The sequence below is a fragment of the Botrytis porri genome, assembly GCF_014898465.1.
Source record: "Botrytis porri strain MUCL 3234 chromosome Unknown BPOR_001, whole genome shotgun sequence".
NCBI lineage: Eukaryota > Fungi > Ascomycota > Leotiomycetes > Helotiales > Sclerotiniaceae > Botrytis > Botrytis porri.
The window spans coordinates 2,239,275-2,262,551 of record NW_024066075.1 but is presented as its reverse complement, the minus strand read 5'-3'; the positions used below and the strand labels follow the sequence as shown (position 1 = coordinate 2,262,551).

At 37.3% G+C, this 23,277-nt stretch overlaps 7 protein-coding genes across 7 annotated transcripts; 5 read left to right on the top strand and 2 right to left on the bottom strand.

Moving 5' to 3' along the window:
- Nucleotides 1–6,646: 6,646 nt before the first annotated feature.
- Nucleotides 6,647–8,743, bottom strand: EAF01_000606 (uncharacterized protein). Its single transcript, XM_038908856.1, has 2 exons — nucleotides 7,958–8,743; nucleotides 6,647–7,905 (listed from the first exon to the last, which is right to left on the bottom strand). Exons 1-2 carry the CDS (start codon nucleotides 8,331–8,333, stop codon nucleotides 6,857–6,859), a joined length of 1,425 nt encoding a protein of 474 aa, XP_038775762.1. The 5' UTR covers nucleotides 8,334–8,743; the 3' UTR covers nucleotides 6,647–6,856.
- A 227-nt stretch (nucleotides 8,744–8,970) lies between these two features.
- EAF01_000605 (uncharacterized protein) lies at nucleotides 8,971–9,320 on the top strand (the record flags this gene model as incomplete). The annotated part of the gene is made up of 3 exons (XM_038908855.1): nucleotides 8,971–8,997; nucleotides 9,055–9,072; nucleotides 9,126–9,320. The coding sequence occupies 3 exons, from the start codon at nucleotides 8,971–8,973 to the stop codon at nucleotides 9,318–9,320; spliced, it is 240 nt and encodes a 79-aa protein (XP_038775761.1).
- A 5,992-nt stretch (nucleotides 9,321–15,312) lies between these two features.
- EAF01_000604 (uncharacterized protein) lies at nucleotides 15,313–16,714 on the bottom strand (the record flags this gene model as incomplete). Its single annotated transcript, XM_038908854.1, has 2 exons — nucleotides 15,313–16,458; nucleotides 16,520–16,714. 2 exons carry the CDS (start codon nucleotides 16,712–16,714, stop codon nucleotides 15,313–15,315), a joined length of 1,341 nt encoding a protein of 446 aa, XP_038775760.1.
- Nucleotides 16,715–17,573: 859 nt separating this feature from the next.
- EAF01_000603 (uncharacterized protein) lies at nucleotides 17,574–17,927 on the top strand (the record flags this gene model as incomplete). The annotated part of the gene is made up of 1 exon (XM_038908853.1): nucleotides 17,574–17,927. One exon carries the CDS (start codon nucleotides 17,574–17,576, stop codon nucleotides 17,925–17,927), a length of 354 nt encoding a protein of 117 aa, XP_038775759.1.
- Nucleotides 17,928–18,645: 718 nt separating this feature from the next.
- Nucleotides 18,646–19,245, top strand: EAF01_000602 (uncharacterized protein; the record flags this gene model as incomplete). Its single annotated transcript, XM_038908852.1, has 1 exon — nucleotides 18,646–19,245. One exon carries the CDS (start codon nucleotides 18,646–18,648, stop codon nucleotides 19,243–19,245), a length of 600 nt encoding a protein of 199 aa, XP_038775758.1.
- Nucleotides 19,246–20,239: 994 nt separating this feature from the next.
- Nucleotides 20,240–20,719, top strand: EAF01_000601 (uncharacterized protein; the record flags this gene model as incomplete). Its single annotated transcript, XM_038908851.1, has 1 exon — nucleotides 20,240–20,719. The coding sequence occupies one exon, from the start codon at nucleotides 20,240–20,242 to the stop codon at nucleotides 20,717–20,719; it is 480 nt and encodes a 159-aa protein (XP_038775757.1).
- Nucleotides 20,720–21,418: 699 nt separating this feature from the next.
- Nucleotides 21,419–21,901, top strand: EAF01_000600 (uncharacterized protein; the record flags this gene model as incomplete). Its single annotated transcript, XM_038908850.1, has 1 exon — nucleotides 21,419–21,901. The coding sequence occupies one exon, from the start codon at nucleotides 21,419–21,421 to the stop codon at nucleotides 21,899–21,901; it is 483 nt and encodes a 160-aa protein (XP_038775756.1).
- Nucleotides 21,902–23,277: the final 1,376 nt, after the last annotated feature.

Here is a 23,277-nt window from a genome sequence, read left to right as displayed (position 1 = left end):
CTTATCAGTTCTCGGTTAGTCCACAGAGCAACGAGAAACCAAGGTAACCAGGTATACTTGGCGAATCAACCAATCACAGCGGCTCATTCTGCTTAATCATCAAAGACCCTTGAGCTCAGGTAGCATTTTAAGTCAGGAACAGATCAATTGGTGGGTTGTTAAGTGGAGTGATGGTTGGAGTGAAGTCTCGATATAGATTTGAATGATAGAAGTAAAAAGCTTGTTTTTCATTGCAGACCGCGTTATTCGAGAGAAGTTGGAAGTTTGGCTTCGTATTGGCACAAGATTTGACAACGGATTGACACGTTTCTTTCGTCATTCGTTAAAGCTGCACCTAATCATGCAGCCAGCTAGGTCAAGATGTAGCAATGTCGAGTTCCCACTTGGTTGAATTTTCCGTACGTGTGGCACATTACTCTGTACAAGATCTTTGTTCCTGAATCCTCACTCTCGCATTCCCGACGGTAAGATGGAGATCCTTAGAGGAGAACCATACATTGATCGTTTGTCCCACCCCGCAGTATACTATACGATCGAACCCTTTGACTTATTTCTTGCCTCTTATTACTCCGTAGAGGGGATTACCAGGAAGTATACAAAAGCCATTGTTAACTTAGTAATCTCGTACCTGAGCAGCTCCCCATGCTAGGTCATATGCATGTTGTGTTGTGTCAGATGGTTCGGTAATTACATCCATAAATATGCCAAGTGGCCAGGCAATTTATACGTTTCAGCTTTTTCTCTGTCCTGTCTTAGGTATATGTTGACTCTTGAAGCGTGGTGTCAAACATCCTTACCGACGTTAAAAAGGAAGTTTTGGTTGCCTCGCCAGCCATAGTAAGATCTGATATAGGGCTGACTTGTATATCTCCAAAGGTAGGGATGAACTAAAAGGGTGACTTCCTACACTTGCAGCAGGGGAATCTTTGGTGGAAAGCAAATAACTCTCGTTGGAAAGCCGTTCGGGAGATTGTCAATAACATGCCTGCTTCACTTACTTATATTTATCCACACCTGCATGCAATTCATTGCCGGGTTTACTATGTGCTCTAACACAAGTGCAATCGTTCAGCTTCTGCAAAATGCATGAGAGTCAACGGCAAAATACGAGTAATATACGGTTTCGCACAGTTGTTGCCAACTCTTCATGCTCCTAGGGGTTTGCATATTGGTGAATCACGCGACCAATTCCACATAATGCACTCACTTCAAGCCACTTCTTTCCATTTTCATACTGTGCACACTAAAATGTTGTAGAACTCTTCTTTTATCTCAATTATTGAATTTACGTTGTCATATAACACGAATTTCCATGGTAAGCACTATCATCTCAAGCGGAAGAAAAGCAACAGCAACTTTCTCTGCACTGCCTTTCCAAGGAAACAGATGAAAGATGCTCGTTAGATTCTTAAAATAGAAGTATGTACCCACTCCAAACCCAAGAAATGTTGAAAGTGCATGCCATCAAACCCCCCTCGAACCATCTTATACCTCCCACATTCACTAAAACCCTCACCTTCTTCTCAAGTCCTTCTCAACTCTCCTTCTCGGCCTCCTATGAACACCACACACAAGTCACTTCTAACATATATAACTCTCCTAATTCTCATTCCCAATCCTTTGCATCTCAAACTAAAAGGTATCAAGAATCCGAGCTCAGGACGAGTCACGACACTTGCATCTCCCTTCCATAATCTCAAGGATTGCCAGACTCTCTGACAATGTGGCCCGGTTACACTATATAGAATGATTCCTTTGGCTCCACAGTCACATTGTCTGAACTTTGTGTAGATATATGAATGAATAACAACGAGCGTGTTGATGAGATAATACAAGATTCTATCATGATAAACGACAGTACTCACGTTTTCTTTAGGATTTTGTGTTAGAGGAATGACAAGTCTGCGGCTATCCAAATCAGGATCTTGTCGTCTCCCGCCTATTCTTCTAGATTTAATCTTCTTCATATATCTCCGCAGCACGTCGGCATCTTGGCGAAAGTTCCCATGGTACCCTTGGACCGAGTTGCTCATTGTCGCTTTACTGCCTCTCTGCTCAGTCAACGTTGGCACTTGTCGGATATGTATAGAAATTCTCCAACAAATGACCGCAGAGATTATTCCACACCGCACTTGTCCTGCCACAAATCAGGCTGCTTTGCTCAGTATATAAACTGCAGCTGTACAGAATCGCATGCAGCTGGTATGAAGACTATCGCTCGCGTTTGAGCTAGGATCAACGACTTGTGTGGATACGGCATCCGCTGCCTCGAGTGCACAGAATTCTCTTGTTCGGTTTAAAGATATTATTCCTCCCTATTCTTCCAATGTTTGGGACGGCTTGGCCGGGTACTCTCTGTCATTTTACTTTCATCTCATGTTTTTACATCGTTGTCGACATCACAAATATCAACGAAGTGATCGATGACAATCAACTTGCTCAGACTACTAGAAGGTATGGACCATCTGATCTTGGTATATTCAAGTATGTATTGCACTGGGATACCAACCAATCACACCGAAAGCAGCTACCTCTCCTATACTATCACATGTGTAGTCTTTATTGATGCTCATGGTATCGAAGTATGAGGAAGAGGGAGGATCTATATTCCGGCCCCATTTTATATTCGACCCTTCAACCTCACACACTACACACACACACACACACACACTCTCTCTCTCTCTCTCTCTCTCTCTCTCTCTCTCTCTCTCTCTCCCATTCCGCACTTGTGGACTATTATTCACTTTCATGAACATTATGAGATATCCTAAAACATATAAGACCAATCACCCACCATGTGATATTGGTTTAAGTCAACACTTACGTGCTCTGCTAAGGCATATTACAGCATTATTCACTGCTCCATGAAGTACGGACTGTTCTCTTTCTCTCCTTCCAACATTCAAGGCAGATAAACAAGCACCAAAGGCTTCACGTATTTTCTGAAATCATTGTAGGATTGTCAAATCCGATTACCGACATCTGAAGTCCATCATCTTGTAGATCGAACGACAGTGATGGATCCAGAAGAAAGACAACACTCGCCCCTCTTCTACACAGATACTCGCCAGAGAATCTGCTGACACTTCACCACAAAGTTTGAGAGATACATGGAGCCTACTTCAATTCATCCTTTTCGCTTCCGAAAGAGTGCTCTTGGAACTTCATCACGATTCTCGTACGTCCGACACAGAAGAAATTCAGGAAGTGCATATCAAGAGATCTGTTGTATTCTCACCGTGCTGATCTCATGCCTTCCTCTGTCGGGTCCTATCAATCACAAAGCCATCAAGATTCACCATCTCAACACTCTATCTCTTGAGGCTTCTCCAGTTTTTCTACTACACTCAGCATCTATAAAGTTCTCCAACTCACCGATGATACTCGTGTAAATTCTGCAAATTCCGTTCTCAAGAAGCCACATGCGTTCTGATATTCTTGTAACTCGTCTCCAGCGAATCTCAATCGACTGGATCTATTCAGTTATCTTTGTTTACATCACTTCGATTAGAATGTTACTGTCAATAGTGGCATCCCAGTATCTGCTGCTTAAATGTCCAGAATTGACGGTGTTGAAACTGAAAATTGACGACAAATATACATACTGGGGTCTATCAGCACCTGACTCTCGACTAAATATACATGCCCGGGAATACTTTAATCTAACGCAAAACTTTTTTGAGCTCTAGGTCACTGTGTGAATTCAATCCTTTTTCCCCTCGTGTATCCAAGGATGTGTAATGTCGACAGGGGAAAGAAAGGATGCTCTGTCAACAACACTTTTATATCTGCCCCCAAGTCTTTCATTCCCTTGCAATCGCTCCTTTCCTGTTCCATGTTCATTCTCTCTACTTCACAATCAAAGCCATAGGAAAAAGCTAAAGATACTTCACCATTCACTGTCTTAACCGAGCTCGGAAATCCTAGTCGATCCTTAAATAAAGACTAAGAATCATTTGGGGTCTAAGTAAATCATGATGACGGCAAGGGTCTGCGATGTTCCTAGGACTTTCGGAGAGTACCTATCTCGGAGGGAAGTAGATCCCGCAACTATAAATTCAGTTTCATGATAGGCATTGTAGGTTGGTCTATAAAGGATTCCTAGAAATTTCTATTGTCATTCTCAATACATATTCATCGCTTTGTATGTGCGACGGCAATGACTGCAAACAATACATACCTTGTGCTGTCATGCGATATAACTTACCCTTCTCATCAACTTTCTAAACTTCACAAATGAAATAGGATAGTTCCACGAAAGTATTCCTTCTAGCAATTGCAATCGACAGATCCTATGCTGGATTTCCTCTGTCGTCTCCTAGTAGGACACTTGCAAGGAGCCTGACAAGTAAAACATCATCTACTAGTATCCTTTTATACCTAGCCCCCCATCCCCCTTTCTATATCTTCCACTTCATTTCTTCTGCTTGGACTTTTCCCCTATCGACAACAGACTCTACTAAGCTATCTATCACTCACCTTAGCTTAATATACCGAGACAAGAACCACCACAAATATCTCTGACTAGAAAACTTGAAAATTTCCACTAAACATACATGAGTGGTACCTCAAAGCTTACATTTGACTTCCGCGGAACTGTGTACCTGGAAGAACAAGATCATACAAGTGAGAGTAATTTGAGCCCAGAACTCTTACCAGAAATTTATGTTCATCCTAGTTGAGGGGTCTCGGACCTTGGTGTTATCATTCTAGATTCTTGCCGTCGACTTTACTTCATGTTGATGGATAGTGATAAAATGGCAATAAGACAGTACTTCCTACAGTAAAAACTCTCAACAACAACATTGATCACCCCCATCATCACCCCCTACCATCCGCCTGCACTTCCAGCTTGACTACACAATCGCAATCCACATTACCCGATCTTCAAATATTTTATATCATATCCATCGCATAGTCAGCGTAGCTTAGCAATAGATAGACTAAATCGAGTATGAGTTTACTACTACAACTATATCATATCCTTCTAATTTGCCTAGAAACCTAAATCTATCTAGGAATTTCCTCAGACACGCGTGACTTTGGTTTGAAGATCGCAGCATTGCCCTTCGGAAATCTTTTATAGCTAGACCATCAACTCTCCCTCGCTTGCTCATAATTTTCGTCCCAAATGTCGAGCGAATCCTTCATTTGCTCCCTTGGTTCTATTCTTAAACGCATTGCCTCGTTTCAAGTCAAATCCACACTCACAATCTATAAAGCCTACTAGAATCCTGATAGAGCTTCTATAACTTTTGGACGTACTCATTTTTTGCAGAGCAATGGGAGAAAGTATTCTTCACCGAGAACTTCATTACACACACACACACACATACCTACTATAATCAACGATAGCTTTGATATTGATCAATACCTTATTGAAACCTCAAGTGAACACCAGCCGTACCTTATTTCTCTTCATTCAACCTCTAATTTACAGTGAGATAGTTTTTAGTTACCCGTTAGAATTCCTGGCGCTGCTGAAAGTGCCAATATACTGAAAGAAGGTACCTGCTGCATGTCGAGCTCTTATATAACGACTAAATACACCCCTTCCCATCTCCCATTTCCACTTCCTCCTTCCACTGCTCATATACTATACCCACTTCACCCTCATACATTCTTCTCCCACCTAATTACCAGACCAATCATTCCCCTCCACTAGTATCTATACTCCATTCTCATCTTTACATCTAGCTATAAGATCGAACACTCCATCAGAATGGCGTAAATCACCGAAAAATGATACTTATCATTGGGGTGGACTAGGTTTCAAACTTTCAGTGACTCTTCCATACCGTCAAGTACGAGCCTATGAATTCCAAACCCCGAGATACCAAACCACATCTACTTCACTTCCATTCTAATATTCAAGACCTCAAGCTTTATCGCTGTCAAGAAATGACATAGAACCTTACTGAGTATTAAATGACGAGAAGAGACGAGACAGACAGTACTCGCACCTTCATTCATAGCCCAATATCAATAACGACAAAAAAAATACCATCCCATGTACTCAAGACCTCAACTATCTACCCTATCTACCTAGCACATTCTTGACCCTCGAAAGCAACAAGCATGTCTATCCTCACCTAGAAAGATACGTGCTCCACCCATAACCTTGTACGCCCATCTACAATATTTCAAGACAATTACTTCCTCAAATACTATTCATTCACCACTACAAATCAAAAAGGATCAATCCGTCGCATTCACCACTCCTACCCGCCAATACCTCTTTAGGCTATTGACAATCTCATCATAATATCTTAGTCAGATCTCTTATTCCCATCTAATGCCACCATCTCATACTCCGTGCTCCCAAATTGTCAAATTGTCTCAAGTCCACCTCAATGTCAAAACCCCAGTCTCGAACTCTGTAATCATCATGTTCGCCTCCCAACAGAGTCAGGCTATATGGTACTCATAGAGAGTTCCAGGATTTCAACTTACAGACAAGCCATGAGCCAAACAGTAGACTCGCAATTTACCATATCTGTATCAACGAGAATTCATCTTGCAATTTTACATCTCATTCTCCTCTCTCACTTCACCATGGCTCGATTAAGACCTAAAGAGGTGCTGGGCTTTTGGCAAGACACACGTTTTCCACACTCATCTTGAAAGCAGAAAACAAACAGAAAAACGATAAAAAGAGGAATTTCATTATAGGTTCAGTCGTTTCTTGCTCTAATTTATCACAGGAACATTTTTCTCCTCCACCTTTCCTCCCCTTCCATTAACCACCTCTCAATCGTCTCCAAACACAACACCAAGTAGAAAGAGCAAGGAATAGCACAAATTCATCTCTAAAACCTCTCCATCTACCAAATGCCAATAAACTTCCCTCTTCAAGCTATTTAGTCCCCGGGATTGCTCTGAAGACATGATTCTTTCCTTCCTCAGGAGGAGAATCGTGAGTATGTTCGCCACCGATACATGGTAACCTATACTTTTCTTCCCACTGTTTTCTCAACACTTCATACAAGAAAATATATTGCTCCACAGCTTGTACCATAGTCTTCCTTTGTTGACGCAATTGATCAACCGTTTCGAAGATGGCATCGTTACCTTTCTCTTCTAACTGATCCCACCCTTCCCAAGCTCCACCTTGAAGTTCTCCCATCAAAAACTCCAAAGCAACGAAAGTACCGGTTCTTCCAACACCAGCACTGCAATGAACAACTCTTGGATTCTCTTCCTCTACATTCTTCGCTCGAGAAAGATCCATCAATGTCAAAACACTCTTGACATTTTGACTGTTCAACGAACCCATGTCAGGCCAGAGAGGGTAGAAGAAATGCCAGATGATTTTCTCTTCGTCTTCATTCTCTACAGACATGGCGAGTTTACGAACCTCGATACCAGTACCCTCAATGTTCTCTTCTCTCTTCACGAATCGAACCTTGGCCTTGAAGTTTTCTCCAAGCGCTCCCGTTTCGTTCACCATAAGAGGTGGATCCTCTTCACTCATAGGATAGTATTGATAACATTTCTCCATCATCTCGTCAGGCTTAGCAGGATTAGGTCCAACAAGAGGACTAAGCATGATGATGACACCAGGTGCTGCATTATCTGGCACTGAGATTGAATGCCACATCATATGCCAGGTATGATCGACAGTTTGGGACTTCGGGCCTTGCATACAAATGTACTTGTCTTGAAGACCTTTCTTCATCGTACTTTGCTTCTCTGCAGTAGATGTCAAAGTAACAGGGGATGCGTTAATATAATCGTTATATCCTTCGGGGACGACGAGTCTGATGCGGTTGGCAGCCCATGGATGTACATTAGCATAACGATCGAGTTCACGATCCGGTTCTTGTCTCGCCCACTTAGGATCATCTTGGTTAGCCAAACGATCTTCTTCCGCTTTCGTCAATAGGGCATATTTCTCCTTCATTTCTAGTGTTAAGTCAGCATCTGTTTTCTGAAGTAGTGTTGGGCGAGTGCATACCGTCATGTGATATCTTCAAGAACGATGGCATTGCTGTCTTTGGGTCGCTTGCTGCAGCAAGTCCTGCTTCGACTACTTGTACGGCACGTTCGTCCTCGTCATCTGCTGCCTTGCTAGACGAGCATCCATCTGATTGAGGCATGAAAGTACCAATATGGTGATCAAGGAGACTCTCCTTGGATACATTGATAGCAGAATCTCGTTTTGGTGAACAGAGGTGAGCCATCGTGAAGAAAAACTTGCGGCTTATGGTATCTTTTGGATCTTTTTGACGCCAAGAAGAAATGGTTGTTGAGGAACTCGACGATTTAGCACGGAAGGAACGTATACGACTTTGAATAGAAATAGTGACACCAATGGGCGTCCGATGAGGCATGTAAAGAAGCAATCAAAGATGATTTCACAGCGAATATAGCTTGAATGAGTTATAAGAAGTGTTCAGGATGGAGAAAGATAGGTTGTTATGCCTCTAGGCAAAGAGATTGATGAAGAACGCTGAACTGAAAAGATTCTTCTCACGAACAGGGGAAGCTTTAGAAGCAATGCAGAGAACGATGATGTAAGAATATGATAGTTCCGCAAAGAGAATGATGCCAATTGTAGGATAGATGAATACCAAAATCGTCGATAAGTTGATGTGAATGCAAAGAAAGGGTGAGAGTTAAAGAAGAAGAAAAAGAGAAACACGAACTTACCAAACATTCGTTTTCACCGACATGCAGCAACTCACCACATGAAGCAGGAAGGTGGTCGATCTACATAGTACAATATGTATGAGGAAAGAGCAATCATGGTAGGAAATCTGAGCTGGAGACGAGGCAAGCGTGGTAAGCACGTGTAGGTAGGCTATGTTTCAATTGGCATCTCGATGACTAACTACTGACTAATCAACAGGTGTCTAATTAGCCGAGCTAATTATATGAAAGATTTTCGCCTTCAACTCTCATCATAGATTTCTACTTAACATTTCTACCTGGTGTAGAATTGATCATGATAATTCGAGTCTAACAAATATGCCATTATGGTTAGCTGCCTTTGAGGTAAAATTGCTCTTCATAGCATAGCACTTATATTATTCTAGCTAACAATTGATCCAGGCGTGGGCAGTCGCACGAGTTCGTATTCCACATGCATCGATTTCGAGTTCCTATTGTTAACATGTACTCAGCTCCTAAGAAGTCCTACTTTTCATAGTGCAGTCCGCAACGTCCACAAAAGAGTTCACGAAGCGCATCATGGCAAAGACCCCTCCGAAATGGGTGGTACCAATATCGACGATCCTGAAAAGAACAGTCGATTTGTTAAATACTTCAAGGACGAAATCAAAGAGCAGTTCTGGGGCAAAACGCCACCTAGAAAATAATCGATATACATTGTTACGGTACAGCAGGATGATACTCGCACTGGTTCCACAACTATAAAGGGAGTTAAGTCAATGACTGAACGAACGGCGAACAGCGAACATGCATTTCATGGCGTTTGGAGACACTCTATACTTTCCGCATTAAAGTACACAATCATACAATAAAATCATTTCTCCTTTCTTTCCTATCTATTTATCTTACGCGATAAACGAGACATTCAGGCAACTACTCAGCCTGTCGATGTTCCACCGGACATTAAATTGGGCTCTGAGACTGATCCTTCGTGTCACTTGGCTCTCATTCCGTCCGAAGAGCAAATTGGCCTACACTTTTCTATTCGCTCCTATGCTTTCAATGCGCTGGAATGGTATTGTGTGTTCACACATCTTGCGTCTTTTGACGTCTTTATACTCCGACTTGAGGTCACTTTCGAGCTCCAATTATATTGCCAAGGTACCCACACACCAACTTGCGCGCCTGTACATGAGTAGTCCTCATCTTCACAGTGTCGCCCGGTACAGCCTTTGATTTTAAAGAGCCAAGGGCCTCGAGAGACAACAATCATCATTTGGTCCGATGTGTCAGGGATTAGTTTCGAATGCGACGGTTTGCTATTCCAACAGCAATAGTCGAGCTCCATCTGATGCTCAATGACGATCTAGCTTCCGTTGGAGATGTTACTTGTGCATAGCTCAATGATGTGAACTTCTCTTAGTCTTTTTTGTTGAAAAATGGTAGGTCATTTCTTACAAAGTTCAGTTTAAGAGGGATACAGGGGAAAGAAACACTTGCCATACGCAGGCTCACACCAACATTCTATGGTGTGTGATCTATTTAAGTGCAAGAAGATTAAACAAAGACCGATTACTCACCGTGGCTTTCTGTCGCTGCACCATCATGTGGGACGTGGAAGCGATGGTCCATATATTATGGTCTACATATCTTCAAGAGGTAGAGCTAGCTGTTTAGATATCTGTTAGTAATAGGTGGATAGGGAAATTCCATGAAAAGGGCTGTGCATGATGGACCATCAATTGATTCATGCGGGTCAGACCGGCCGGCATTGTATCTTCGTCGCTGGTATTTTTTCTTCGCAACTCAATTGGATTATATAGAGTTCAATCATCTTGTACCTACCTACGCACCATCATCTAATAACAACAACGTCGAATTAGGAGCGGCATGAATAACTATGTAATTACCTACGTATTTTGTGTAACAACCTCATGTTCCCCTCTTGTCTCGTCTCTATGCAACACCATTTTGAAGCTCGCATCCATAAAAGCAAAATGCTCATCACATAGGATTAGAACAAATCGATCATGACTTTCGCCTAGAAAAACCAAAAAACTTGAACCTCTCCTATCTGTATCTCTTCTAGCCTTCGCTCTAAAACCCATTAAAATTGTTCTCATCGTTCAAAAAATTTCAAAAATGTTCAAGAAATAAAAGTTTCAAAACATTTAATGTGTTTTATTAGTGAGTGGATTATATTAGTAAGTGAGTTACTTTTATTTTAATTTATTCTTTTCTTTTTCAATATATATTTTATCAACAACTTATAATGAATTTGAATACTCAAAAAGCTTGTATACTTTTTGCTATTGAAGTTATTCAAAAAGATAAAAAAATAAGCATTCGAAAAACTGTAAAGATGTATAATATCCTGAATATAATATTGTAGTATAGAATTAATAGTTTTATTCCTTATTTTGAATATCGATTTAAATCTAATAATTTTTTAGAATTAGAGGAGAATATTATTTTTGAATATATAATCAATATGGATATAAAAGGATTTTTATTTAAATTAAGAAATGTAAAAGATATAATGAATTATATTCTCAAATCGAAGAGTGTAAAATATGTTGGGAAGCTTTGAGTGCATCGATTTGTAAAACATTGAATTGAATTAAAAACATGTTTTAATTATATTTATGATTTTCAAAGAGCTTTTTGTGAAGATTCTAAGCTTATTGAAAATTAGTTTCGATTAATTATGAATATATGAGCGAAATATAGCATTTTGGATGGTGATTTCTACAATTTCAATGAAACAGGCTTTATAATGAGTATAATATGCCCTGGAATAGTAGTAACTAATGCTAAACGAAATGGCAGAAGCAAGGCAATACAATTAGGCAATAGAGAATGGGCTATAGCAATTATATATGGTAATGAGGAGGGTGAAACTATACCCTCATTTCTAGTGGTTCAAGGACAAATTCATCTTTACAATTAGTATATCGAAACCGATTTTCCTATGGATTAGGCTATTAAACCTACATCTAATAAATGGATAAACAATAAGACAGGTTTAAAATAATTGAAATACTTCAACAAGTATATTAAGAATCGAAAAAAGAGTAGATATTGAATATTAGTATTAAACAGATATAAAAGTTATAAATCAAAAGCTTTTCAAGTGTATTGTAAAGAGAACGATATTATATATTTAAGTCTATTACTATATTCAAGTTATTTAATTCAATCATTTGATATGAATTATTTTAGTAATCTGAAATGTTTATATAATAATCAAATTGATGGATTTATTAAAACATATATTAATTATATTTTGAAGATTGAATTCTTTATAGCTTTTAAAACTATATATAAAGAATCAATTACTTCTTAGAATATGAAATCAGAATTTCGAGGAACAAATTTAATCCTATTTAATCCTACAATTATACTCTCGAAATTAGATATTCGAATTCGTATATTTACCCTTCCCTCTTTCGACCTAAATCAATGGATCTTTTAAACCTTTCACAATCCAATTAAAGCTCTTTTTCAATCAATATTAATTAAATCTCGAATAACTTATTATTATTTAAACTCCTTTACATTTATATTTGAGATTGTACTAATTTTAATTAAGAGTATAAAGAGATTAGCTTATAAGAATATACTTTTAAATACAAAGATCCATACACTTTGAGTAGCAAATAAGGTATTAAATAAATATTAATATACAAAAAAAACCCAATTATATTAAGGAGGAATGCTTATTAAATAAAAAACTTTTTAATATATTATTTCAATAAAAGGTTGATATTCAAATTCAATATAATAAGTATTAAAAAAGGAGGAATCCTAATGGGGAAATATCTTTTAATTGATGCTATAATAAATATGGAAAAATAGGTCATAATACAAGAACCTATTAAAATAATATAATAGATTCTAAATTATTAAAATCTTTATAATTTTAATTAATTAATTTTGTTATTATTGAATAATATGATTTTGAATAAATAAATTAAAGTGAAAGTGACCTACTTACTGATATGATTCACTCACTGATAAAACACGTTAACATTTTTAACATTTTTAACATTATTTATCTTTAAGTATTATTTTATAAAAATTAAAATAACGATCTTTTAAAGATAAAATGATCTGAATTAATATATATTAAATCTCAAATAGGATTTTTAATATTTAAGATACTAATATTTAAAATATAACTAACGTAGTTCATATATAAGTAAATTATATTATTAAATAGATTACTTAATTTATATATAAAATTCGTCTATATATAACTCACTAGAAGAAAAACACGAAAAAACTTAGGAAAGATTTTCTTGGAAAAACCCATTAATCTTTATTACATTTAAATTAGAATATTATTTTCTATTTTTTTTTTTTGAAATTGTTAAATTGATATCTATTTGGGTTGGGGAGATATTGTTGTTGGTGTTAAGGAGAAGGGTTTAGTATATTTATATTGGAATTATTAATATCGATATTATTAACAATAAGCTTATTATATTAAATATAATTAATGGAAAAGATTAAGTTATAGATTTTTATAATAATTCGGGCTTTTTAGTACTCGAAGGTCTTATAGGGGGTTTTAATTATAAAGAAGAAGGCTTTTAAGTATAAGAAAATGAAGAATGAAAACTCTTCAAAAGATTCTGTTTTTTTCAAGAAATATTTTATAAGAGATATATCAATATAGTATTTGATATTCTATTAATATACTTATAATTATCCTATATAATGAAAAGAAAAGCTAGACCTTTTGAAAAATATTTATAATATATTAATTCAAATGTATAGCATTTTATATCAGTATATAATATTATTATGAAATATTAATTTCAATATCATCTTATATAGCAGATAATATACTACTGATTATAATTGAAGAAGTAATAACTCTTCAAAATAAAGTGTATATTATTAAAGTAATAGTATTCTAATACTATCATATTTATTATTTCGATCTTATTCAACTATTTAGCCCTATAATACAATCTTATCTTTTATATCAATAGAGTGGTTCGATAGGTTCTAATATATTATGTTTTATATCGATAGGGTAATCTAGTAAAAAGAAAGGGAATAAAAGATATTAAATTTTAAAAAAAATTATATATTATTAATGTATTATAGAAAAAGGTGGATATAAAGTTTATAAGTAATGGATTAAAGGTTATAATAGGATTTCTAAAGGATTCGAAGTACTAAAGGATGAAGACAACCCTTTAAAAGAGATATAATATTATAATTAACCACAGCTTTTATAATATTTTGAAAGAAATTGAATAAAAAAAGAAGAATTATTATAACAAAATAAAAAACATAGGGTTTTTATAAGTATATTAGAGGATTTAATAAAAAAAAGGGTTTTAAATATAACAAATTTATAATATAAACAACTTAAAGGATTTAAAAGAATTACTCAAAAGATTGCTTATAAATCTTAATAAGGAAGTTCAAAAAAGGGTGAGTTTTTATTTCCTTTTCCCATCTACCTTATTCAATTAGAACCATATATATGTTACGACGGTCCTTACGAAGTACCGCGTCACATGACTATGGACAGGTGACGGAGTGTCGAGAAATTGTAGCGCTCCTGGAGCGTAGTGAGGTCCATAGCGATCCAGTCTATATAAAGGTTTTAAAGAATAGGATAGAAAACAAATGTCTATATAAAGGAATGAGTTTTATTATAATGTAGAGCTTTGTGCTTAAGAACAATTATTAGTTTTATTATTATAATTACGAGAATTGTAACTAATTATTAACCTTATTGAATTTCTATTTGAAGTTTAGTTTAAATCATTTCGAGAGATCTCTAGCCATTTCTACGTGATTCTAGAGGCAGCTCCTGTAACAATATAAGTATATTGTATAATCTTAGCATAGCTATATAGACCAAATTAATTATGAATTTACTACTATTACTACTATAACTTACTATATACTTTCTTTATTAGCTAATAGAGTTACTCGAGAATCTTTCATATAAAATACAATTCTTTTTATTATTTTAAAAATCTAATTTTTGTTTAGGAAATCTAAATATTATTAAAGTTATTAAAGAAAAATGATTTTAATAATATAAAGTATAATAATATCAAGCTAAAATGATTTTTTTAAAAAATCCAAATATTATAAATATTTCATTATTACTATTATTTTTAATAATTTTTTCTTTCAAAAATAATAATTAGTTATTGAAATGAGAATATTAAAAATAACTAATTTTAGTATATTTTCAAGTAATCCGTTCGATGATATAATCCACTCATATATGAACGACGTTATAGAGTTATTATTGTACATATAATGTAAACGACTTAAGGGCTCAAGGTGAAACATTTGTATTGTTTTCGTGTAATTCTTGTCACGGATCGGACTCAATCGCAATGCGATCGCTCACGTGTACGTACCTAGCTAGTATAAATGAGCGCTCCGCTCTCTATCCTGTAGTTGTAGATTTTAAGGATAAATTGTATCCTGCTCTCGCAGTTCTTTCAAGGCAAAGTGTCACAATTTTACCACTTGATATTAGATATATCATATCCTATAATCCCAATGCAATAAACAAATGCAGACCCGTCAATAGCATTTAAGATATCATAACCATGACGTTCATACCATGTAACTCCCATTTTCATTTCCATTCAAGATTCCCTATTAGTTTGTACAGACTCTCTGAAAAAAAAGGTAGATCAGTAGTCGAATCGCTCAATCATCATCGCTACTCTCCTCACTCCCCAAAAATGCCAAATCATTCTTTCTTCTTGCCCTAACAGACACCTCCATGTCCTCATCATCATCATCATCGTCATCCTCATTCTCTTCATCATCATTCTTAGTACTGCCGGCTTTGCTTTTTTCATCATCATCATCACTACTCTCACTCTTCTTCTTGTCCTCTTTAACACCACTTCCACTTCTTCTAGCACTTCTACCCATCCCCCATGCTTTCTCGCCTTCCTTCACTGCTTCCAAATCTGCCTGTAATTCCCTCATCTCCTTGATTTCTTTGGCTCTGCCTTCGCTAAAACGTCCAGTCATACCAATCTCCGTCAGCATGCTCTTTAAGTGTTTGATTTTCTCATTTTCCGTCTCATATTTCTTCAGTTCGAAAGCCCAGATTTTGCGAATTCCACACTTGACGAGTTGCGATTGAAGCGTCTTAATCAGCTGTTCGTTAGGTGTGAGTTCTGCCGTGGTCTTGGCCTTCGCGGCTTTAGATTTCGCGGCCTTCGTGGTTTTAGAGGGCTTGGACGAAGTCGATTTGGACTTCTTGGAACGGGATTTAGTGGTTAAAGGTCCGTCGAGAACAACAGACATGTCAGATGAGTCAGATTCGTTGCCCGCGGCTTCTTCTTCTGTTTTTGGGAGAGAGGATAAGGATGAATCGCGGATCTTTGGGGACGAGGGTTTAGGAGATTTCGCCTCGGATTGAGTGATCGATTCAATATCAGACAATTCAGAACCAGAAGTGACCACTTCTTTCGTTACTGCTTCCTTGGTCTTCTTGGGTGCTACCTCATCTTCATTGTCGCCGATTTCATTTTTCGAAATAGCTTTGGCAGTCTTGTTGTTGACTTGCTTCTTTGGTTTCGCTTTTGGCTCATCTTCGCCCATTTCGGAACTAATGTCTGATAATTCTGACTCCGCAGGCTCAGAAAGTTCGGATTCAGAAGCAGGAGTTTTCTCTTTCTTTTGTCTCTTTGGAGGAGGTGCCTTCTTTTCGGCCGAAGATCGTTTCGTTGACTTCGCAGCAGGTGTAGTTTTTTTCGCAGGAGTTTTCTTGGTATTCTTTGCCTTTACAGACTCTTGCTCCTCCTCTTGCTCCTCTTCATCTCCCTGCATCAATTTGTCCTGCAGTTGATCATTAGGATTGATTGTTAAACGGAACCGCTTGAAGTCAGAATTAACTTACAACTTCGCTCTTAATAATTCCCTTGCTTTTTTCCTTCCACTTTCCTTCATTCAAGAAACCATCCCCCAATTCATATTCTTCTTCTACTTTTGTTCTAACAAATCGTACACTTAATTTATCTTTCTCGTCGCTGTGGAATACATCGCGAACAGTCTTGGAGAGTGCGCTTGTCAAAGCTTTATCGGAAAGTGGCATTTTGGATACAGAGATAAAATTATGAAGTGAGCATTTGATGGTGAAGGATGGTAGAATTTAGACTGAATTCCACCAGATTGACAGGCTAGAAAGTACTCTTTCAATAATTCTGATCAAATCGCGTCGCGTGTGGATGGAGCTTTTTGGATCGTCATCCAGTGAGCGTGGAAGTGGGAACCCTGATCACTTTAAGTAGAAGGCGGTGGGTGGCAGAAATTGTTAGCTAGAAAGTTAGTATCGACCACCATCTACCTAGGTACTCTCATTTTGCAGACACTCTACCTTCTTCAAATGCTTATAATTCTCCTATGAAGAAAGATCTCTTTGTCTGCCCCCAATATCAGCTCAAGGGGATAAGCATAGCTTGTTTTAGAACTGTGGAGAGTATCTTTCACAACTGAATCTGGATCATCTATCATGTTATTATTATTCATACTAACGTAGCCACCATAGCTACCTGTCTTCCGTAATCATATGGCAGTTTATCTAACAAAGCTATTATTGCATCTTTAATTTAGAGGTTTGCTTACCTCGAGAACTGGTCAGATGCCCGTTTTATACGTATCCCGCGTTCTTAGGATGCCTCTGCGGCTCCGATAGCGATCACTTGAGCCATGGCAATCTTTGAGATATCACCTTGAATCAAAAGCTTGGTGTGTCAGTATTCAAAAACCTATTAGCTTACGGTTCGTGCACTAGGGTCTTCGAATGCCTATATCGAAATTATGGAAGTTCGTCCACTTCTTAACTTTCGTACAGATGATGCAAACTCAGAGGAACTTTGAAATTCCACTGGAATGTCCTCACCCCGCACACCCTCTCTACCGGCCTGCATCTCCTAAGAAGTACCTTCATATCCATGGCTGCCTCCTCAATATCTTGCGATCCCACCTTTTACACCGGACCTTCCTCTCCCTCCACATTCAACCCCTCTCGCTTCTACCAATCGGTCGCCCAAACACAAACAGGCAGCTCTAATCCCCTCCAAGATTTCACAGGCATAGAACCTGGTAACTTAGCATGGGGAAATGGAAGACAAACATGTCCTGGAAGATGGTACGCGGGGGTTGTAATCAAACTTGTCGTAGGAGCGATATTGGAGGGCTATGAGTTAAAATTTCCAGAGGGAGTGAGAAGACCAGAAAATGTGTACTGGAATGCAGGGATTATGCCGTGTGTTAAGCAGAAGATACTTTTGAGAAAGTTGGTATAAATCGGGCTGGTTCAATCAGTGGTGTGGGTATTATACTGATTAAGCAGGTTGATAAAAGAATGTATAGCTAGTACCATACGAAAATGAGTCTTCGTTTGTCATCCTGCGAGCACCCTCCTCAACCTCTGTGACCACCATTCTCCCACGATAGAACAACTCACCAGGAAAGCAAGTTCATTATCATAGTCAACTTGCTACTCTCCGCCCACCAAAAGCTCCATTCTAATCTGACTTAATGAACCAAATCTCTCACATTTCCTTCTTCCCTTCCCCCCTTATTCACACTCCCTATATAACTCCCCAGCACCGTAGTACTGACATATACGACCATAGACTGAAGAGAATTGGGCATCCCGTCCGCTCTGCCATACACAAGCTTCAGATCGGTAGATTAGTAGTTGGGTGGGTGACCACCAGCGAATCCCTACTGTTGTATGTGTACCTTTTGAATTTTTTGAATTTTTTGAATCTTTTCTGACTCTCCTAACTCTTTACAAAAATGAAGTGTGTCATATATATGACTTCATTAGTGTTTCGATTATTCATTTTTGAAATGTATTGCTTTTGAGGAGTCACAAATCCTTCAGCCTCTGTTCATTTAAACTTTCAGTATCCCCTCCAAGTTCTGTTAATTTCTGCTTCTCTTCATTAACAACAGCCATCAAACCCAGAACTTCTCATCAACGTCCAGAATCCAAATCAATACCACACAAATACAATGACCCTTAACCCAAATGGTCAAAGAAATTCAAACGAAACTCCTAGAAAACCCAAAAAGCAGAAGGCCATCGTGCAAACTGACGATTGCTTTGAGGATTATGACGGTCCATGTAGCAAGTCGTTCCATGTAGTAAATGATCGCCACTCAGCCCGAGCGACATTCGCTGATCCTGGTTCAGATACCGCGTCCCAAGCTTTGTCCGTCGAACCCGAAACTCAGGTCAGCGAAGAGGAAGATCAATACACAGACCAGGAATCCGCTGACAGCGATACGTGGTCTACGGCAACATTGCTGTCGGATGTGGAACCTGCGCCCCAGAATCAACACGAGGCTCAATATCAATCGAGTTCACCACCATCACCACCACCACCACCTCCCCCTCTTGTATACCTAAACAATGCTTATCATCAGCATGAGCATCATGAAACTCATGGTCACGATATGATTCTGGGCAGCCCGAGGAACAAAATTTTCCATTTGTGGGGTATGAGGGACCAAATTCACATCGGATTTCACGCATTCCAGAACGCTTTGCATGCCGACCTCCTCATTATTTTATGTCGCAATACCAATTTTATGATTATGATTCAAATTTGAACGAGCTTCTGTGCCTCAGGGGGGATCCCACAGAGTTGGATTATCCATGGGCCATAGCTTGTCCTCCGGAACGACCCATAGTAGACTGTGATGAGACGTCGGAAAAGCGAAGGTCATTAGCCATTGTTCGGACCAGAATGAGATCATTGGATCGCTACATGAGAATTGAAAATGCAAAAGATCATCGTATTAGCAGGCAATGAAGGGAATTCAACATGTAATGAAGAAGAATAGGTACCGTGTTGAAAAATGAATTATGGAATTGAGAAATGGCAGTTAGTCTTAGACAATAATTCGATGATATTACACCTCTATGATATTTTCCCTTATTATTGAGCGTTTGAACTCCTTTTTTTGCCCTCTCAACTTGTGAACCCCGCATACAATAACATCGACAGTCATGAGAGGAAATTCGGGGAAGCGACTCGTTACTTCATGATCACTTTGCGATTATTTATATCACTAGTCCGCCAATGAGTGTACGGACTGACGGGTCACTGCACACATGGACTTGTGAATATTTCTTGAAATATCAAATTGCATATCTTAGGAATTCCTACACTGATTCATTAGAAATGGAAACCCCAAATGATGTATTCTGATATCAAACAATTGAAGAATGAATTTGTTAAAAATTTCGTAACTGGGAGGTGTCCTGTCAGTCCATGCACCCACTGGTGGTCTATAAATTTCAGAAAGTCGCAAGCTTTGAATCCTCTCTACATGTTCAGTGCACCTAAATTGAACTCGAGTCATTTCATGTCGAATTTTTTGAAACGGAATCATAACTCTATGAAGATTTCATTACTCATTTCAGTAGTCTATGAACCTCAAGGCTCAGAAATTCTCCACTTGATTTAGACATTCAAACGTTCAACTCCCCATTATCTCCAGCTTTGCTTTTCCCTTCCTTTTTGAAAACCAGCATCAAGAGTTCCATCAAGAACAAGACTTTCGCAATCAACCATAACATTAAAGCTAACATCCAAGCGAAATGTCTACAGTAGGAGAGTCCTCCAGGCCCAAGCGTGGAGACCATCCAGAATCAGTACAATCAGCAGCCTCAAATGTGTCCAGCACAATAGCTAAATCGTCCACACATGGATCTTCTAGGAGTTCATCAACTTCACACAGACAACATAAGCCTCAAGATCCCAAGACCCAAACTACCAACACACTTGTGGATGACTATAACAAGAAAAGACAACCCAGCGGTACAAGCACGTATGCACAATCCAGCAGTGGATCTGTAGCTTCAAGTAAGCCAAGCCGACTAACGAGACTTCTCAGTGGATTTTCCAGCAGCGCTCAGGGTTCGAGTAGCCAGCATAGAGCCCCCAGATCAGCACGTTCCAGCTCTAAAGCTCCTACCTCTGTACATGCGTCCGAATGCGGACCCGTGGCTTCCAGTAGTACACATCTACAAAGAAATCAGGGGCTTCAGAATACCCGACTACCCAACACTCCCGTATAGAATCGTGGCACCAAGCTGTAGTTCCATATGGACATGAAGAACAAGCTTTGGTGCCATTTGAGCAACCAAGCGAAGCGGCAATTACAATGAAAACTCGTTTTGCATTGTTGGAGGTAATTTTCCAGAATATAATATTAATAATAATATTCTAGTAATAGTAGAAGACTTAGTCACTTTAGCTTGAAGGACAAATCGAATATAATATAAGAGTTGAATTGAAGACAAATTATAAGAAAGAGCTTAATTGAGCTGAATTTGCTTGCTTTTTCCTAGGTTTTCTTTAAAGAATATCCTAGGTTTATATAATTTATAATGAAATTTTAATAGTTTCTATGCTTATAAATAAGATCGATTTGAATCGAATCTTATAGAATCATTTTATATTATAAAAGAAAAATACAACCAATTAATTTAGTTAATTTATTAATAATCTTCCATATAATTTCATCTTATTCTATTTCATTATAAATCAATTTGATAAGAGATATAGCTATATTATAATATAATAATATAATTTTATAATATAAAATCATATTATACTTATATTATTAATACATATATAGCTTGATTAGTAAGATATTAATAAGTGATTTAGTATACTTATTATAGAATCTCACATGCATGAATCAAAAGCAAAGCGAAAGTTTTCATCCGTGCCGCAAAGCGTTGATCACGCAACGCGAGTTGCACAAAAACATCATGCCAAATCGAGATCAGAATATTCGCAATCGAGTTCCGGCAGTTCATCTAGAAGTTCTCGTACTGCGAGCACAGATGGACATCGCAGCGAGAGGCAAAAACGAACGCGATCAAGACAATCCTCTCGTAGGCCTGATATTTGACTTCAATATCTACCTCCACCTCCACCAATCTCAAGGTCCTCGGGCTCCGGGTCAACTTCCGCTAGGACCAATACCTGCTCCAAGATATCCACAGGAACCACCACATGCTTCGTACTGCCCAGCACCTCCTTTCTATTGCTCGCACACACCCGTTTATTCCCTACAAACGGAAATTTCAAAATTTGAAAGGGACAAATTGTGGGTAATTGAAAAGCTTACTGAAACTACTCGGGAACTTGCTTTGCAAGTGGAGAGACACAATAATAATGTGGATGCTATGCGTTATCAGACCCCTGTCTACTATCCTGAATTTTCGTTTCTTCCGACCTATAACATTTAATGAGGTGGCCAGGTTAGTCATGCTAAGATATATTGTAGAGGAATAGGATTTCAGAAGTCTGAAGGAAGGAAGGAATAGGATAATAGGATTTGTATTTTTAAAAGTTACAATCGGTGATGTTTTATACTTGCTACAAGAACTGTTATAACACTTCAATTCATTCACAGTTTATTCCAAATATAAATAAGGTTAACAGTAATAACCTCATGTAGTAAGATCTCATGCATTAATACCTTTAATATTGAAATTTATAACGTAGTTTATCAGTGGATCGGTTATATCAGTGGATCGGCTACTTTTACCTTGAATTATCACTTCAAAGCTATATTATTCAACAACAATTAAATCAATTGATTAAAATTATTAAGAATCTAATAATTTAAAATCTATTACATTATTTTAATAGATTTTTATATTATAATCTATCTTTTCGTATTTATTACAATATCAATTAGAAAATACTTTTCTATTAGAATTTCTCTCTTTTTAATATTTATTATATTAAATCTGAATATTAACCTTTTACTAAGATAATATATTAAAAGCCTTTTGTTTAGTAAACATTTCTTTTTAATATAATTAGGTTTTTTTTATGTATCAATGTTTGCTTAATGCTTTATTTACTGTCTAAAGTATATAATTCTTTATATTTAAAAGTATATTTTTATAAGCTAATTTTTCTGTATTTTTAATTAGAGTTAGTATAATCTTAAATATAGGTGTAAGGGAGTTTATTTAATAATGAGTTATTTGAGATTTAATTAATATTGATTGAAAAAGAGTTTCAGTTAAATTGTAAGAGGTTTGAAAGATTTATTAATCTAAATTGAAAAAGGAGGGGGTAGATATATAAATTCGAATATCTAATTTCGAGAGTACAACTTTAAGATTGAATTGTTACGGGAGCTGCCTCTAGGGTCATGTGGAAGTGTTTAGAGATCTCTCGAAGTGGTTTAGATTAGATTTCAAGTAGGAATTCAATAAGGTTGTAATTGATTGTAATTCTCGTAATTATAGTAATGAAACTAATAATTGTTTTTGAATATAAAGCTTTATATTATAATGAAACCTATTCCTTTATATAGACCTTCTTGTTCAGTATGATTAATACAGCTTAGTACTAGTTTGTTTGTACTTTCATGGCTCAGTGTCTATCCCGCTGAGGCAGACTGAGCCAACCACGTGACTTAGTGCCCAGTCCCGTGCCTATGTTGCGTTGTTCGTAACATGAATAGGATTAAATCTGTTCTTCGAAATCTTGATTTTATATTCTAAAAGGTGATTGATTCTTTATATATAGTTTTAAAAGCTATAAAGAATTCAATCTTTGAAATATAATTGATATATGTTTTAATAAATCTATTAATTTAATTATT